The following is a 19,100-nucleotide window of genomic DNA, read 5'->3' as shown; positions in this document are numbered from 1 at the left end:
AAAAATGTTTCCAGATGTTGTCAAATGTCCCTTGGAGTGGAAGGAGCAAACTTGCTCCCAGTTAAGAACCACCGGCCTATAACAATCATAATCCATGCAATTCAGAGGATACATTGAAGAAGCGATGTAGAAGAGTAGAAGTTAGAATATACATAGATATACATAACAAGTTAGTCACACTGAGAATCGAACATGGTATCATGAAGAATTTCTGCTCATGCGTCAGAATGTTCAGAAATTAGTTTTCAGCCATAAGTTGAACCACTCACAAATTCAAAGTCAATTTTCTCATTTTAAAAATGGAAGCAACACCAACTCCACAGAGTAGTTTTGAGTATTATAGAATTATGTGAAAGCACTCTGGAAGCTATGAAATAGTATACAATGTAAAATAATAATAATAAATGAAATCACTGTAAAGAACCAAGCCTTTTCTCTACCTATGGATTTTTCTCAGAAGGCTGGGTAGAAAACAGACTGACTTCATAGAAATAATATATATATATATATATATATACACACACACACACACACACACACACACACACACACACACACATATACACATACATACACACACAGCAGAGCTCTTGAAAATAAACACAAAAAAACAAAAACTATAAAATCTGAGAAGATAGTTCAGGGCTTTTTTGTATATTTCTCATCTTGTCCCATTTAAGAACAGGCTTTTAATATATTAGAGTTAATAAACATAGAGTTTATACCATTTGATGTGTTTTGCTGTGTTAGGTATTTTTATTCAGTTCATTTATTAGTATTACAAGGGGTAAGTAGTTAATTTATATTACTAATTTACAAACCTTTACTATACTTTTTAAATAACAACAAGTAATTTTTAAAAAAATTTTATTTTATCACATAAATTCAAAAGCAGTCAGATTGCTCAATCATAACTAAGTAAACTTTTGACATTTGTTAGCCCTTGATAGAAACAAATTATATAGCTTAGCAAGGCTTGAATAAAATATTGAACATAAAGTAGAAATAATAAATTTGCCTCCTAACAATATGTACAAGTACCACTTAAACCATTCCAAACATATATACTACAAAGATAAATAATGCTATTTGATGCTTTGATATCACATGGAAAATATCATCACCACCACGATCACCACTACCAATAACAACTATGGTAGTAATGATAAAAACAACAAAACCAAAAACGTTATTAAATGGTTGTCCTGAATTGGGGTGGTCCTTTGCACCTTACATGTGTGATCTCAATACTTAAGGAATTTATTAACCTATTTAAAAAACACTTAAACCACAAAGATAAAAACATATTTAGAAAATGGAAATTTCTTCCTTTATCAGGATAACAGTGAAATCTAAAAACTATAGACTATCAAATCCTTTTTAGTATTTCTATCATCACATCTTTTTCTGTTCTTAGTGCCCAAGAGCTTGCCTTATGATAGTTACTATAAAGTACATGTTTTTTTTGTTTGTTTGTTTCCTTGTTTTTCAAATTTAAATTTGTTGAACAAGTATGGAAAAGAGAAGGGAATACAAGGTATTGCAAGAGTGGTTTGTACATATTCTTTCTTAAATCTCAATGTTCTTTTTATAAATATTTTTGCCTTTTTTTGTATTATATTTTTGTACTATGTTGGTGGTATATCTTATCCCTTGTCTTCCTCCTCCTCCTCCTCTTCCTCCTCCTCCTTTTCCTTCTCCTCCTCCTCCTTCTTCTTCTCCTCCTTTTCTTCTTTTTCTTCCTCCACTTCCTCTTCCCACTCCTCCTGTTCCATGTCCTCTTCATCCTCTTCCTCTACCTTTTCCTCCAAATGTTCTTGTGTTACTCCCATTACCTCAGGGGTAAATATCATCTTTTCTTCCAATAATATATTTGGAAACTGAGACTGTATTATCAAAACAGTTGTGGCGCATAGTGAAAAACACAGTGTTCTCAAAAAGAAAATAAATATGCAGAGTAGATCACACACAAGTGGCCGGGGCACTTCCCATTTTGGATACCAAAATCGATAATCTGTAAATAAAGAAGCAGCTGAAAGCTGGATTTCATATAAAGTAGTTAAATCATTCAAGAAATAGAGGACAACAATACATACATATGGCTTGGTCACGCTCTGCATTACCTAGAAAGGAAAAGAAAACCTTTAGAGAGTTACATACAATTTCTTCTTTCTCTAGAATATAAGATAATTTTCCCAACAATGACATCATTCCCTAGTTGTCAGGCATCATGCTATCATCTTTGATGTCTCTCCTGCAGCCAATAGCCAGTCATAAAGTACAATATATATTCTCTTTTAATAAAAATTAGCCTGCTCTGCTAGAGAGAGCATGAAAGTATAGCAGTGAGAAGATGGGAACTGTAGAATTAATTCTGTCTAAATCACTGTGTGCCACCTTATATAAGTCACTTCACGTCTGCCTTCTAAAGTTTGTTCCAGTTTCAACATTCTGGGATTCTATAACATCTCTTATTTTCAACTTTCCCCCACCCCCCGATCATTCCAAATTAATCTTCTGAATCTACTCACTCTCTTCATTGAATTCTTATTTTCAGAAGCTTTCACTTGCTCTTTATTTTCTAGCTGGCAAAGTTAACTTCATAGCTTGGTAGTCATTGTTTCTGCTATCTAGCCCAGTGCTATCAAAATACTTTTCAGGACATACATTTTCTTTCCTCTGCTCACCTGGGCAGAGAAGCTCAGACAACCACTCCTGGGTTCCACTGGGAAGGAGAGTGGGAGGGTAAAATGAGTTCTCACACATTAGACAGCCCTTAGCAACCGGGGGCTTTGTCTTGCAACGTTAATACCCTTAGAGGAACATTTAGAAATCACCATTCAGGCACCTTGGAGATGAACTGATCTTGTGTTGGGTCTTTGCAGTTATTTTAGCCTTTTGTGCTTGGTCATATTTATCACTTCATTTTTTTTAATAATTATTTTTTATTTTAGAAGTCCTTTAAAAAAATGTTTTACCATATAGTCTATATATTTTCTCTACTTCATTCTGTCTATGTATCTATTGATCACTTAGTATGAGCAATGATGTAATTAGTACGCTTTCTTCTTTGCATCTTCCTTCATTTCTCATCACTAATTTTTATTGATTTGCATTTGATTAAATATTTAAACACATTTAAACTTACATCTCTCTTATTTGATTTATCAACTTTACTAACTTCTTTTGGCCTCTGGCTCTAACAGAAGAGGAAATTAAACACACTTTTCTACCTCTCTCTTCTCCTCCCAAGTTGTATTTTATTTTATTTTTTAATGTTACCATTTACTGGGCCTTTTTTTTTTTTTTAGCTGAGTCATCCTGCCACCTGTTGGCAGCTCAGATGGGGCCCATGTGGGAATCAAACCAGTGACCCTGTTGCTCAGAGCTCGCACTCTTGAGTGAGCTCTTAACCAATTGAGCCACTCGGCCAGCCCCCCAAATTGTATTAATTGCATCATTTGTATATTGCCAAAATTTACATTTTGTTTTGTAATTATAACCTTCAGATTTATTTTAGTTTTTGCCTATCAATTAAGATTCAATTCTTATGAATTGTTCTTTCAATGCAGTTTTTTGCTTTTCCATTCATGCCTTCTTTCTGTTGAAAGTCATCTCTAGGAGTTTATTGAAGAAATGAGGGTGAGAACACAGGTTGCCACAGGTTCTTGTCTATTTTCTTACACTTGAATAATATGTTTGGCTGTACATAAATTCTTGGTTGACACTTTCTGCGTTAAGGACAGTATAGGTATCACCCCATGTCTCTTAGCTTTGACTATTACTGTAGAGAAGTTTGAGACCTTGTGATTGGATTAGGTTTTGCATCCTTGGTAGGAATACCACAGAAGTGATGCTATGCTCTTCTCATTGCACATCTCAGTTGGTGCAGGGTTTTGGTCATGATTTCTCCCATTGCCGACAATGTTGACTTTGATCACTTTATTAGGGTGGTTTCTGCCAAGCATCTCCATTGTGAAGTTACTCTTATCCCCTTAGTAATTAAGTAATTTTATTGGGAGCTACTTTGAAACAAGGTTACTAGGTAATAGGTAACTGTTCCTCACCAAACTTTATTGATTAATTTATATCAGTATGAATCATAGTTTCCTATTTTACCCAATGAGTTATAATTGATTACTATTATTGGGTTGTCAGAAAAGTCATGATGTATTTTGTCTATGGTTTTCAGAGGCTATTTATTTATAAAAAGAACAAAGATCAGTCAATGATATAGTGCCTGTTTTGTTCGATAACCTTTTGCCGTCTTTCAGTGAGCTTCATAATTCCTCATTCATAGAAGGACCTGTCTTTATTTGCGAAAAACTGAACAAGGTGCTGATTTACAGCCTCATCTGAATTGAACCTTATACCACGCAAGGAGTTTTGAAGAGAGCAAAACAAGTGGAAGTCTAACAGTGCAAGGTCAGGTGAGTATGGTGGGTGTGGCAACAGCACCCCATCTAAGCTCCAATAATTTTTGATGTGTGATCAAACTTGTGTTGGTCTCACGTTGTCGCAATGGAACACAATTCCTTCACGATTAACAAGCTCTGGACATTTCTGGATGATGGACTCATGCAAACTGTCCAATTACCTACAGTACACATTTGAATTGATTGTTTGGTGCCTTCGTAGGAGCTTGAAAAACACGACACCTTTAAAATCCCACTACACTGAAAGCATAACCTTCCTCTGATGAATGTCTGCTTTCAGTGTCATTTGAGGCGAATCATCACGTCGGGACCAAGACTGTTTGCACACCACATTGTTGCAAACAGTCCACTTCTCATCACCAGTTATTAGTCACTTCAAAAAAGGATTGTTTTCCTCACGTTGAATGAGCATATTGCAGATGTTTATACGCGTCGTCAAATGAACTCCTTTTGAGTTCATGAAGAACCCAAATATCGTTTGCTTATGTATCCCAGCTTTTTCAGGTGGTCGTGAATGCTTGAATGATGGATGTTCAATGTTTCTTCAATCTCTTGTGTCATATAATGTGGGTTTGACTCGATCAATTCCTTTATTTTGTCGTCATCAGCCTCGGTGGACCTCCCTGACTGAGGAGCGTCATTGAGATCAAAATCACCAGCATGGAATTTCGTGAACCATCGTTGGCACTGACGTTCTTGTACAGCATTGTCACCATAAACTTTATGCAACTTTTCACAAGCTTGACATGTGTTCTTCGCTTTATGGAAGTAAAACAGTAAAATATGGCAAAAATGCACAGTTTGGTCTTTCATCTTCAACTTGTTGTAAAATCTCCAAAACTCAACCAAATTGTTCAATTTTTTTTAGACTGAAGGTAGAACTGGCAGCTGTCAAATGACATAGTAATAACAGATGTGAATGACTCCAGTACTTCCAAAAATGAACTAGTGCCATCTGTCACAAACATGCATCATGACTTTTCTGACAACCCAATATCATTATTTCTGTGCTCAAACTGTCCCAGATTTGACCAGTGAGAACCCTTTAAGATGGCTTCTGTGTCCTTGTGCATCCTTTTTGTTACATATCTTCATCATTCTTTGAGCACTTCCTTGTTTTCAGGTATAAAAAGATATTGTGGGTTTATCTTATATTTTCTGTGCTCCAGCCCTGGAATCCAACCTTTCTCCAATGAGCCCTGGTTCCTTTGAGTGCAGACTACAATTTAGAAACCAAGATCTGTGTGCTAGCTCTGCTCATTGCTTTGGAGGGAGGGGTCACTGCTCCAAGGCTATCTCAGAGCTAGGAAATACATATACATATACATATATATCTATATCTATCTATATATATATACATCTATGTTTATATTTATTGAAATCCTTAAGTTCCAATCATAAGATTCATGAGTGTTTTTTTCCTTTACATATTTGCACTCCATTTTCTGACAGTGAGAAAACTCGCTACCATTGTCCTTAATCTACTTTTTTGAGCAATCCCCCAGGATGCTTCCAATCTCCCATCACTGCCTCTTCTCTCTCTCCTACCTGAGTGCCCTCCTCATCCTGCTTATACTTTGACACTCCACACCAGGCTGTTGGAGTTGCCAGATTTAGCAAATAAAAATATAGAAAGCTTAGTTAAGTATACATTTCAGAAAACAACAGATAATTTTTTAGGGATGTAATATACTAAAATATTTTTCATTTTTTTGAAACGCTTATCTAACCTGGAGTCCTGTATTTAACCTGGCAGCCTATAAGCTGATCCTTCACTTGGACACCCTCCCACCTTGTTCCGACTCTGAAGCCCAGCTTGGACTTCTCCAGTGTTTGATTTGTCTTTCCCGCACTAGGGCTCTGACCTCTTCCATACCAGGCCACCTCCCCCGTATTAAAGCTGTCCTCACCAGTTTGGACTCTGGCACCTCATGCGGTGGTGCCCTAAACATGGATGCTCTTTTACCTGCTTAGGTTTTAATACCTCTTGCTAAGTCATCCCTATGTGAATCTCCTTATTCTGCTTGGGCTCCACCAACCAGTACCATACCGTCCCTCCAGGCCTTCCTCACCTGCTCAGACGCTGATGCGCCATGCCAGACCTCTCCTTCCCACCCCATGCTGATGCTCTCCTCACCTTGCTTGGGTTCAGTCACCCCTGCATGGACATTCCTTCATCCTGACCTGTCTCTGATATCCCAAGCCTGATCCCATGATGTATGGACACCAATTCGCCCCACAAGGGCGCTAACCTCTCCTACAAGACCATATCCCCAAAAGGACACAAACACCCCCAACTTGTTTTGGGTGTCTCCCCATGTCCACTGCACTGTGTGTAGATTCCTTATTATCCTGCTTAGGCTCTAACACATCACACCTGGCTGCCCTCTCTGTGGATGCCTACCTTGTTCTGAACTACCTAATGGCCTTAGGACTGAATTTTTCAGGAAGAGAAAGAAAAGAGGCAGGGGGGCCGGCCGAGTGGCTCAGTTGGTTAAGAGCTTGCTCAAGAGTGCGGGTTCTGAGCAACAGTGGTTTGAGTCCCGGCCTGAGCTGAGCTGCCGCTGAGCTGCCAACAGGTGGCAGGATGGCTCAGCTAAAAAAAAAAAAAAAAGAAAAAAAAGAAAAGGGGAAGGGAAAGAGTAAGGCTGCACTTTGATTCAAGTGAACCAAGGGCAGAAGTGTTAGGGTGGGTTCACTCCAGCAGTGGCATTATGATGAAACCATCCACTAGTTTATTTAACACAAAAGCATAACATGCCCCTTACTGTCTGAATTTATCCCTTACCACATCTCTAAGCATCATATATTCCAGGTATAGTTATACTTTTGGATTATATGCTCTTATGTTTGGAAAAACTAAAAGAAAAGTTTAATCAAACATGTATTCTACTTTTATCTTTTGAATATATGGGTAGAGGGAAAGTAAAAGAAAACACTATTAAACATTTGCTACTTTATTTTTCTATTTGTAAATACTTCAGAATATTCTGTCTTTCAGAACTGTCATTCTCAAATAAGCTGCTATTTCAGGAATTAACTGTGAAGCTTTTTCAGGATATAACTGTTCTCATTCCTTTTTTTTCAGATATTCTAGTATGTCCTTAGCGGGAGGAATAGAAGTAAGAGGATATAGAAAAGGCTGTGCAGTTTAGAAAAATCTAAAGATGATACTGTTTCAACCCTCCTTTGATAATATAATAACCATTCTGATCAAAGGAACAATATTAACATGACAATGAAAAACTAGTGTTGAGCACTTCATTTTTCTTGTGGTCCTATGCATTATGCGTTTTTTTCATGTTAAAGTTATTTTCTATCTTACTGCATAGAAAATCTGTGCATCTGTCATGTTGGCTGCATTGACTACAAATTACTCCTGCTTTATAAGGCCTTCTCGTCCCAGTTCCTCTACAAAAAAACAGAAAACATGTAGTTAGAAAATGTCTCAAATTTTATACGTTATTTAAATAATATAGCTGCCAACTTTTAGTTTATAAAGGTGATTTAATTAAGAAAAAGGACTCAAGGAAGTACTTAAACAGGAGATGCTATCTTCCCCCTCTTTTTTTACCCCAGAAAAGTCTCTTCTGAAACTAATTCCCATTTCCTTGAAACAAAGTATTATAATTTAAATATGAATAAGTTTTAAAGCTTCTTTCATCTATGTTTGTAGCAAAATTTTCCTTTAAAAATGGATGTTACAGAATGTTTTATAATTAATTGCTTTCTGACTGGCACAAATGTATAAAGAGTTCGGTAGAATTGATATAATTAATTTTCTGACGAGCATGCAAAATCCTGAAGTGCCTATTGTCCCAAAGACCCAGCTGCATGGATTACTTTGAGGTCTACATGAAAAATACATAATATATAAACAAGTAAATATATTTAATGGAATTTTATGAAGTTGGTTTAATCTATTCAACAGAACATAGAAGAGAAGTGAGAAATTATTACATCAATTGTCTAAAGCTAAGTAAGGAAAAGAGGCCCCCAAAGTAGATATGAATTGGGAAGCTTATATAAAAGACCTAGGATAGGAAAGATAGGGAGGCAGGTAGAAAAAAGATATTTTTGTGTGAGGGGTGGGTTATTAATCTTAGTCATTTAAACAGGATTGCTTATGTACTCACTGTGCATTGGAAGGTATAAAAACAAAAATTAGGCATATAAATCCCTGGAACTTAATACTTAAGACTCATATCTGGCCATACCTGCAGTATATTGCCACCTATGGGACATGTGTCCAGACCCTAGATAAGGACATGTTGCCTGGAGGGCCTAATGGGCTACTATACCCATGTCCAACCCAAAGTCCATTAGAAGACCATTATTCAAATTTTATAATAGATCTATACTGAATTCTCATGGTGATGGAAACTTCCATTGCCTGCACTAGACCCATATATGCCACCAATATATTCATGAAAGAGGTACTCCAGCTCCATGGATTGACCATCTTGCAATTATAATTTGTAGGCAGATTCTTCTCTTCGAAGTTTTCCATGTGCAGACTCACATAGTCTGTACATTGTCCATAGAACAATGGTGAGAGCACATCAAACAGATGTTGATCTTTCCATCTCATCTAACCAGAATAACTACACCAGCTACAGTAACTCCTCTCACTTTTATTACTTCCATATATTGAGAAATACCACATACGGACTTTTGGTTCACATCTAGATATCTGTAGGTTTCCCAAGGAGATTTAAAGAATCTACCCCAATAAGCTAGAGAAAAATACAATGCAGTAAGCAGCAAGGAAGTTTCTTTTAGAGATCCTACCTGGCTGTCCTTCTGATACATCTAACACACTTGTCTTTGCCAAAACTCTTAGGACTACTTCCTAGACTTAGTCAAGGTCAAGAAAAGCATGAATCCTATTGTTTTCTGCCTCACATTACCCTATAAGTTCAAAGCTACATTACTTTATATCACTTTCTATAAAATTCAGTTGGTCACATCTCCCTTCACTTGCACATCTTGGACTGAAAGGACTAGGGGCCACAATTAAACACTGATAAAGCTCCTTCGAGACTGATCATTATTTTGCTGTACCATCCTCTAATCCTCCCCAAGATATTGTCTTCCTTCTGACCATGCCTCCTTATTCATTTTGACACCTGGCTCACAATCTCCCTTAAGTCAAAACTGTGCCATTGTCCTAGAATTTGGGACCTAGCTGATTACAATATGCTTATGGATGACTTGTCCAATAACTTGGTCTCTCTCTTACTGGATGTCTTCACCATAACAGAACATCCCAATATTCCATAATTGTCATTTTTGTTGCCTCTGGATCTTGTTATTCCTTATAGCTGCTCCACCTCTGAACTCACAAAATCATACATTCTAGTCACTGACTGCAATCTCCTGTCTCTCAAGGTTGCTTACTCATTTACTTGTTCATTCATTTCACTGTTATTGCAAGTCTATTTTTCCTCCTCCTTTCTCCCTATACATCCTGTTGTCTCTTCTCTGTCTAGCGAAGATCTTTGCATACTCTCGTATTTGCATATTCAGCTAAAGCCCTGTAACTCTCTTGCACTATTTTCCTTTACATCCACTTGATTAAACCCCAGCATTGGAAAAAATGAAGGCAGCTTACTGTCTACATGCTCCATGTCTGCTTCAAGGTTGTTGGGTGCTGCTGGAGAAAAATCGTTAAACTAGGCAGAGAATCTTTCCATAGTTTCCTCGTCAGCTTCTTCCCTCATGTTCCTTAATACCTATTTCAAACTTTCCCAATCCTTAAAATTTCAGCTTCTCTGTCTTCCCATTTATTCTCAGGACATGATCTGCCTTACTTCACAGAGAAACATCATAGCTTTTATATTTGAACTTGAAAACATTTCTGTAACTAAATATGAAAAATATACCTACCCCCTCTTTCCTTCCTTTCTGATACAACTGAAGAACGGCTCCTCCTTCTTTCTAAGGCTAATTTCTTCTGTGCCTTTTGGTCTTCTCAGGGATGTGTTTCTTTACATATACTCTACCTTTATTCTTTATAAAGAGTTATTTTTATTCTATATTAGATCCTTCTTGTCAATATTTAAATATACTCACATCATTCCCATTTTAAAACAAAACAAAATAAAAACAACATTAACCGTCTTCGATTCCTCCCAACCTGGCATGAGTTTCTTTTACTCCACAGAAACGACTCTTCCTATGTTTATCAATGAACTTTTCTTTATAGCTGGTATTTTTAAGTCCTTACATTGCTTGACCTCTTAGAATTGAAACTTTGGATTACGTCTTTCTTTTGAAAACATTCATTCCCCCATGCCTCCTGTGATACCATACTCTTGTTTTCTTTCTCCTACCCATCTGGCCACATTTCTTAGGTTTCTCCCTCCTATTTTATTTTCCTTGAAATGCCCTTTAGTGTTGGCATGATATTCCAGACATCCTCTTCTCTTCTCACTCTCTAGTTTTTCACAGACAATCCCATCTACTCCCATTATTTCAATTACTATATGTATTCTGGCACTCCAAATATTTGTTCTATGCCATGCCTCACTCAGGAGCTCCTGATCTATATAACCACCTGCTCACTAAACATCTCAAAGTGAATAGTTCACAGCCAACTCAAATTCATTATGTCCAAAATGGAACTCATCACCTTCTCTGCTCCAAGTTTCAGTGTTCACCATGGCGCTTAATAGCTATGCCATTCACATTGGAGTCATAAATCTTAGAACTTTCCTTGACTATTTCCTGTCTCCTGTTAATTAAATGACCTACAAATCCTGTTATTTATACCTTATAAAAATGTATTAAATACTTTTCCAATCTCAATCCAGATATCTTTTGTTGATATAAAAGTAAACAAATAAATAAGAGTAATACATGTATAATATTGTAAGCATATGGTAGAAAGAAGGAAGCAGAAAAGAGCAACCTTAAAGACGAAAAATGTCTCCATCTTCCACTTTCCATCTGTCTCCCCAAAGATAATTTCTGTTAACAACCTCTATGATTCCTCCAGAAAAAAGTTTTTCACAAAAATTCTCAGTATATACTCGTGATAGAGACCATTAGCTGTCAATCTAAATATCTCTTGAAATACTGAAATAACAGTATTTTTCCTTGGCACATTAATGGCTAGCCACATTATATTTCCCAATGTCCCCTGCAACTTAGATGTGACCACATGACAAATTTTATATTCAATGGAATGGAAGTAGCAGTGATGTGCACCATGTGGTCATGCTGCCAACATTTTTCTTTTCCCTTACTATGAGCTTGAGCTAGCTCATATCTGCGAACTGGGGATGGTGAAGAAACAAGATGGGAGCAACCTGGGTCTTTGATCAATAAATAGTGATATGTTATTTTTCCAGAAAATACACATTCTTTGCTTGGATTCTGTTTCTCTGCCTATGGTTTGGACAATTCTCTCGGAGAGAAAAACCAAGGCAAATATAGGGTTCCTATTGAGTTCTTTTCTATTTGCAAAGATCATAGCCCTGCATTGGTTGCTTTCCAATGCCTGAAAACAGTTTTATATATTTTTATATATTTATAGAACTGTATTATATATATATATATATATATATATATATATATATATATATATATATATATATATATATATTTGTCCTGTCTTTATGGTTATTTTAAGCAGGAGACTAATTCTTATACCACCTTACATAATGTCCAGAAGCCAAGTGTATCAGATATTTAAGTTAAAAAAATAGCCATTCAAAGTGTGTGGTGATATCTCATTGTGGCTTTGATTTGCATTTCCCTAATAGCTAGTGAAGTTGAGATTTTTTTCATATATCTGTTGGCCATTTGTATCTTCTTGGCAGAAGTTTCTGTTCATGTCCTCTGCCCATTTTTAAATTGGATTGTTTATCTTTTTGTTGTTGAGTTGTATGAGTTCCTTATATATTTTCAATATTAGCCCTTTATCACAGGTGTTATTTGCAAAAATCTTCTCTTATTTGGCTGGTTGCCTCTTTATTTTGTCAATGGTTTCTTTTGCTGTGCAGAAGCCTTTTAGTTTGATATAGTCCCATTCATTTATTTTAGCTTTTATTTCCCTTGCCTTTGAGGTAAAATTCATGAAATCCTCTTTGAATCCAAGATCCATAGGTTTAGGACCTATGTTTCCTTCTATGTAGTTTATTGTTTCAGGTCTTATGTTTAGGTCTTTGATCCATTTTGAGTTAATTTTTGTGCATGGTGACAGATAGGAGTCTAGTTTCATACTTTTGCATGTGACTTTCCAATTCTCCCAGCACCATTTATTGAAGAGGTTGTCTTTTCTCCATTGTATGTTTTTGGCTCCTTTGTTGAAAATTATCTGTCCATATTTATATGGGTTTATTTCTGGGCTTTCAATTCTATTCCATTGGTCTGTGTGTCTATTTTTCTGCCAGTGCCATGCTGATTTGATTATTGCTGCTCTGTAGTGAAAGCTGAAGCTGGGAAGTATGATACCTCCAGCCTTATGCTTTTTTCTTACGAGTGCTTTGACTATTTGGGGTCTTTTGTGATTTCATACAAATCTGATGATTTTTTTGTTCTGTTTCTTTAAATGGCTATCATCAACAAGACAAATAACAAGTGTTGGAGAGGCTGTGGAGAAAAAGGAACCCTCATACACTGTTGGTGGGAATGCAGGTTGGTGCAGCTGCTATGGAAGTCAGTGTGGAGGCTCCTCAAAAAATTAAGAATAGAACTACCATAGACCCAGCAATCCCTCTCCTGGGTATCTACCCCCAAACATTTATCTGTAAAGATATATGGACTCCGATGTTCATTGTAGCTTTATTTATGGTGGCCAAGACATGATGTGGTATACATACACAATAGAATATTACTTTGCCAAAAGAAAAGATGAAATACTGCCACTTGCAACAACATGGATCAATTTTGAGATTATTATGCTAAACGAAATAAGTCAGACAGAAAAAGTCTGACTTATTATTTCACTGATATGTGGGCTATAAAACTGAAAACAACAAAAGAACAAGAAAAAACAAATGAAGAAAAAACAAATGAAGAAACAAAACTCATAGACACAGACAATAGTTCAGGGATCACCAGAGGGTAAGTGGGGAGTAGAGTGGTAGATGAGGGTAAAGGGGGTGAAATATATGGTGATGGAAGGAGAACTGACTCTGGGCAGTGAACACATAATGTAATATATAGATAATGTGTTATATAATTGTACATTTGAAACCAATGTAATTTTATTAACCATTGTCAACCCAATAAATTTAACTTTTAAAAAGTAAAAAAAAAAATTGCTAGAAGAAAATGTGGGATAATAATATTTTGGGAAGGCTCGTTTAAGCATGACACAAATCTCAAAACCCATGAAAACAGTATTGATATTTTTTCTCAATAAAAATATTCTATTTGGCAAAAATAAATTATGTCATATATAAAGTCAAAAGTGAAACATCAAACTGGGAAAATATTTGTAACTTATATTACGTGAAAGAACTAACTTTCTTGCCATATAAAACACTCCTACAATTGAAAAAGTAAGTTTCAATGACTTAAGAGAAAAATATTGCATGTATAGGAAAAGCCAGGTCCCAGAAAATAAAATCCAAATTTTCTGAAACATACAAAAAGATACCTAAACTCATGTAAATTAGGAAACGAAGTTAAAAATATACTGAACTTTTAGCAGTAAACAGCAAAATGTTTAAAAATATGTTACGTTAGCAAGGGAGTTGAAAAAATAGTCTTTCTCATATGTTGATGTAAAAATAATTTTGTAATAGAAAAATGTTGTGGCCACGATGAATAGATATTTAGTAGTATCTATTTAAATTAAAGGTAAACATGCTCTTTTACCTAGCAATTTCATGACTATGAAATCATATTATAGTAACTCAGGTGAGAATTACATGTATACATGGATAATTAAGGCTAGCAACAAAAATCATAAAATAGCCCTAAATGTCCATCAAAAGCAAAGCATTGTTTAAATAAACGTTTGCACATCCATTAAAAAAAAAAGAAAGAAAGAAAACACTGGTAAAAGCTTAACAAGGATCTGGAAACTCTTTGTGTATGGAAATGGAAAGACTTCCAGTCATATCAGTAAGTAAAAACAATTAAGGAATACCACAGGAAATATAGTGTGCTCCTATTTGAATTATGAACACATACACAGATGGAAATAGTTTTATATATGCACAGGATATAACTTTCAGGATAAAATATTGGGGATGGTAACCAGAAGATAGAGGTGGAAACATCACTTTTTCCTTGGTACCTTTGAATTTTGTTTCATGAATATGTATCAAGTATTAAACATATTTTGAAAAATGAACTAAAATTGTAACCCATAGAAAACGATAAACAGGCTGTATCATATGATCTCTAAGGCCCAGAAAAGATTGTAATCTGAGGAAAATATATAACCGAATTTCTTCAATATTAATTAGGATTAAAGATAAAGGGATGTTGTATATCTTAACAAAACAGCCACATATAACAGCTCCTTCCCCTAATAAAATACTTGGAACATTGAATGACTCAAAATAATGAAATAGAAAACAAAGGAATGAGAAAAGATAAATAAATCTACAAATCTTTTCTTTTGAAAAATCAATAAAATAGATTAAACCCTCATGAGCCCCATTAAACAAGAAAGGCAGAAAAATATTCACTATTAGTAATTTCTCTACATTTTCCCTTTTTATAATTCTCTTTCTGCTTTTTTCCAGATAGAAGTTGCTCTTTCAATTCTTACCCCATCACTTATATGTTCTAATATATTCTATCACTCTTTATTTATTGATGACTTTCTTTAGCTTATAAAAATGCATTAGTAACCAAAGTTATAAATAATCGCTTTCACTCAACTCTGCATACCTACCCCATTTCTTCTCTTCATTGCCAAACATTTATATAGAGCATTCTAAATTGGAATTATTTTTCAAACTGCAAGTCATGAGCCATTAATAGGTTATGAAATCAGATTTAGTGCATCACAGCCAACCTTTTAAAATATGAGCTAGATTAGAATGTTGTATTTGACTTGGAATAAAATATTATTTAATATAACATGTTTTTATTTTATCATATATCGTAAGGCTTTTCTTTCAGTTATATACATTTCATAATTTTAAGATATCCACCTTTTCATATTCCAATATCTCCGAAATCAAGATACATGTTAATATTGATGGTGTCTTCAAATCACAGTTGGCCAGGCAGTGAATGTCATAGGGGTGTCACTGTGCATTTGTGAACTTGTCATAGCTCTTCATATTGCCAACACTTCAAATGAATTACATGCATTGTTTGCATTTTATGTATTTAAACTGCTATTCAAAATGTCTAAATGATTATAATATATCATTGAATTATAAATTATAACGCATACAGGAAAGCATGGAAAGACAGCAACCTCAATATATAATAAAAGGAGACTGATGAGAAAGTAAGTTTCAATATTATTTTTAAAATCTGCCAGCACAGTTCTAGTTTCCCCCTTTCCTGACTAGCCTCTCTTTATACAGTAAAACCTTGGATTGCGAGTAACTTGGTTTGTGAGTGCTCCTCAAAATGGGCAAACATTTGTAATACATTTTAACATGGTAAACAAGCGATGTCTTGCAATACGAGTAGTTTGTTTCCGGAACGAATTATGCTCGCAAACCAAGGTTTTACCATACTTCTTTGCTGGCTCCTTTGCCTGAAGTTGAAATATTTTAGTGATGTAGGGCTTAGTGCTTAAGAATCTTCTGTTCTGTTTTCCATACTTACACATTCTCACAAGGTAATTTCATTCAGGGCTCCATTCAGCTCCAGGGCCTTTCAACCTGCATTTCCCACTGCTAGTGAGAGACCTGCCCCAGAACTTCACTGACGAGTCCCTGCTCCTGATTCATTTACACTTCCCACATTAATTTCTCCACCTAATGTGTCGCAATCAGGACAGTTGATCTTCCCTCAAGCTCTGCTCCTCTGGAACTCATCCTTCTATGATTTAATGGAATCACCATTCATCCAGTTGCCCAGACTAGAGACAGGCATCACCCTGGATTATTCTATTCCATTCACTCATAAAGCAAAATCTGTTGGTAGGTATTATTGGCTCCACCTTCAAACTATATCCTGAATCTTCCCTTTCCCTGCCATTTCCATCCTATGGTAGGTAGAATTCATGTCATAGCCCATCGGAGAGCTTTTCTCCATGGAGTCACTCAGGGGCACTGGCTCATGTCACCTTGTGGTTCTGCCACCCTCTGAATCGTCCATCAGGTCCTCTGTATCCAGGGAGCAGATGAAGAAAGACCAAGAATGGGATGGATCATGTAGGAAGTTTTTAAAGGCTGGGCCTGAAATGGCCCATATTCCAATGGCCAAAGCTCAGTCAAACTTCTTGGAAGGCTGGGAAATATATTCTAGCTGCTTTTCATGAAGTTAAGAGAATGGCACCACCTGCCATACTGTATTTTCTTAACTATTAAATAAAGAAAATTTTCTTTACTAAGTAATTTTGGACATCATGTTCCACTTCTTTTAAAGGTCCTGCCTTAGATTTAAATAATTTTCCTCAATCCTAGATCTCTTTCTTTCCCCATTAGCCTCTTTTCCCTCAAATACACATCTTAAGTCATGTTAAGACGTTCAAGGCTAATCTAATCAATATTCTTATTTTGCTTAGAAATGTATAAGTCTTCACCTTTGAGGTTGATTCCACATAAAGAGCAATCAAGCTGCCTTATGTGTGTAACCTTTTGTATCTTTGAAATGGAAAAATAACCATTAGAAAATGATATATGTAAATATTCTTTCAGTTCCCCTTTTCTGATACATTATAAGCTACCTTAACCTTTATAAGGATATCTTTATAGAAGTATTTTCTTTATTATTTCTGTTCCATTTATTCTTCTCTGTTCTTTAGGAATACCAATTTGTAGATGTATCTGTCGTACATATTTCCTTCCTTTTTTCATATATATTTTTATTTCTAGTCTCCATCTTTGTGTTCTGAGAGACATTTTCAAGGTGATCATTGACTCACATTTTCTCTATGGCCAAATCTGTCTTATTTTTCTATTCTATATTAGTTTCCTGTGGCTGCTTTAACAAATTACCACAAATTGGGTGGTTTAAAAACAACATAAATTTATTCTCTTAGTTTTGGAGGCCTGAAGTCCAAAATCAAGGTATTGGCTTATGCTTCCTCCAATGGCTCAGAGAATTTTTTGCCTCTTGCAGCTTCTGGTGGCTTCAGGAGTTCCTTGGCTTGTAGATATATCACTTCAAACTCTTTCTCTGCTTGTGTCCTCCTCTTCTGTGTGTCTAGTAATGAATCTCCCTTTCCCTCTCTCTTATGAGGATATATGTGATTGCATTTAGGGCCCAGCCAAATAATCCAGGATAAGCTCCTCTCAAGGTCCTCATCTTAATCAAGTCTTTTGCCACTTAAGGCAATATTCACTCTTGCCATATAAGTTAATATTCACAGGCTCTGTGAATTAGGACCTGGATATATCTTTTGAGGGGCCACTATTCACCCACTATACATTTTAATTTTTAATTTGGCTCTCTTATTTTCATTTCTACTCAATATTTCATAATACTGTGATGGATTTATTTTTCTACCAACTATTCTTAAGAAAAATAGCTATGACGGCCTATTTTGAGTACATATCAAATACAACTTGGATTAAGTTGATTAATATATGTTCCAAACTAAATCCTTCTCAAGTAGACTTGCCAATATTTGTATCAAAGGACATGTTGTTGATAGAAATTTCAAGACAAAGGAGCCTATGAGACAGGTGGTGAAAGAAGAGTAACCATAGCAACCAGTAGCTTCATCTTATCACTATAGCCACAGGATACCCCTGCATTTACTACTGTTATTAAGGTAGCCTAATACCTGCACCTTATCAAATAGAATTGTCATCTCTTCTTCCTCATTTTTTTTTTCATTCTTTCAGGAGTATTTCAAGAAGTTAACCACTTTGGGCATTTTGACTCAAGCTGTTTACTTGGCTTCCAAGTATTCTTACCAGCATTGTTTTGGTTTCCCTCTTATCTTTTAGCCTCTCTTCTTTTCAGCTCATTTGCCTGAGTTGAAATATTGTAATAGCTAAGACTTAGTTCCTAAATTAAGTTTCCATACTCACACTGTCAGAAAGTCATCTCATTCAGGACTGTGACTCATTTCTACCTCAGGGCATTTATACTATCAGTTCTCTCTACTTAGAAACTTATCCTAGACCTCCATAGAGCTAGTTTCTTTTCATGATTAATTTACATTTCCCACATTTATATTTCTACTTAATGAATCCAAACATAAAACACATCTCCTGATCTTCCCTGAGTTAATGGTATCATCATTTTGGAAGACAGTTACTTCCTGTGGTAGGAAGGTATTTAGGTATAGGGTAAAAAATCTCATGGTAAGTAAGAAAAAATTCAAATTTCATATGGATAGCTTGACTAGAAGACTTTTTTTAAAAATTATTTCAGGTGTACAAAACAATGTAATAGACATTTACACCCCTCACAAAGTGGTAACACCCCTCCCCCAATCTACTACCCCTCTGACATCGTATATATGGAATATACAATTCCATTGACTTTATTCCCTGTGCTGTACTTCACATCCTGTGACCATATGTGTGTGTGTGTGTGTGTGTGTGTGTGTGTGTGTGT

At 35.7% G+C, this 19,100-nt stretch overlaps 1 protein-coding gene across 1 annotated transcript in view; it reads right to left on the bottom strand.

Annotated features, from left to right (window-relative positions):
• Positions 1-1,646: 1,646 nt before the first annotated feature.
• GLIPR1L2 (GLIPR1 like 2) overlaps positions 1,647-19,100 on the bottom strand; it is a 27,728-nt gene continuing 10,274 nt past the window's right edge. Inside the window, exons 4-6 of the mRNA XM_019653199.1 lie at positions 7,762-7,847; positions 2,097-2,123; positions 1,647-2,014 (exon numbers count right to left, since the gene is read on the bottom strand). Coding sequence (XP_019508744.1) covers positions 1,647-2,014; positions 2,097-2,123; positions 7,762-7,847 — 481 coding nt within the window. The remainder of the gene's footprint in view (positions 2,015-2,096; positions 2,124-7,761; positions 7,848-19,100) is intronic.

Source organism: Hipposideros armiger, unplaced genomic scaffold (genome assembly GCF_001890085.2).
Source record: "Hipposideros armiger isolate ML-2016 unplaced genomic scaffold, ASM189008v1 scaffold_199, whole genome shotgun sequence".
Lineage (NCBI taxonomy): Eukaryota > Metazoa > Chordata > Mammalia > Chiroptera > Hipposideridae > Hipposideros > Hipposideros armiger.
Note: the sequence above shows the minus strand (reverse complement) of the source record. Positions and strands in the feature narration are given on the sequence as shown.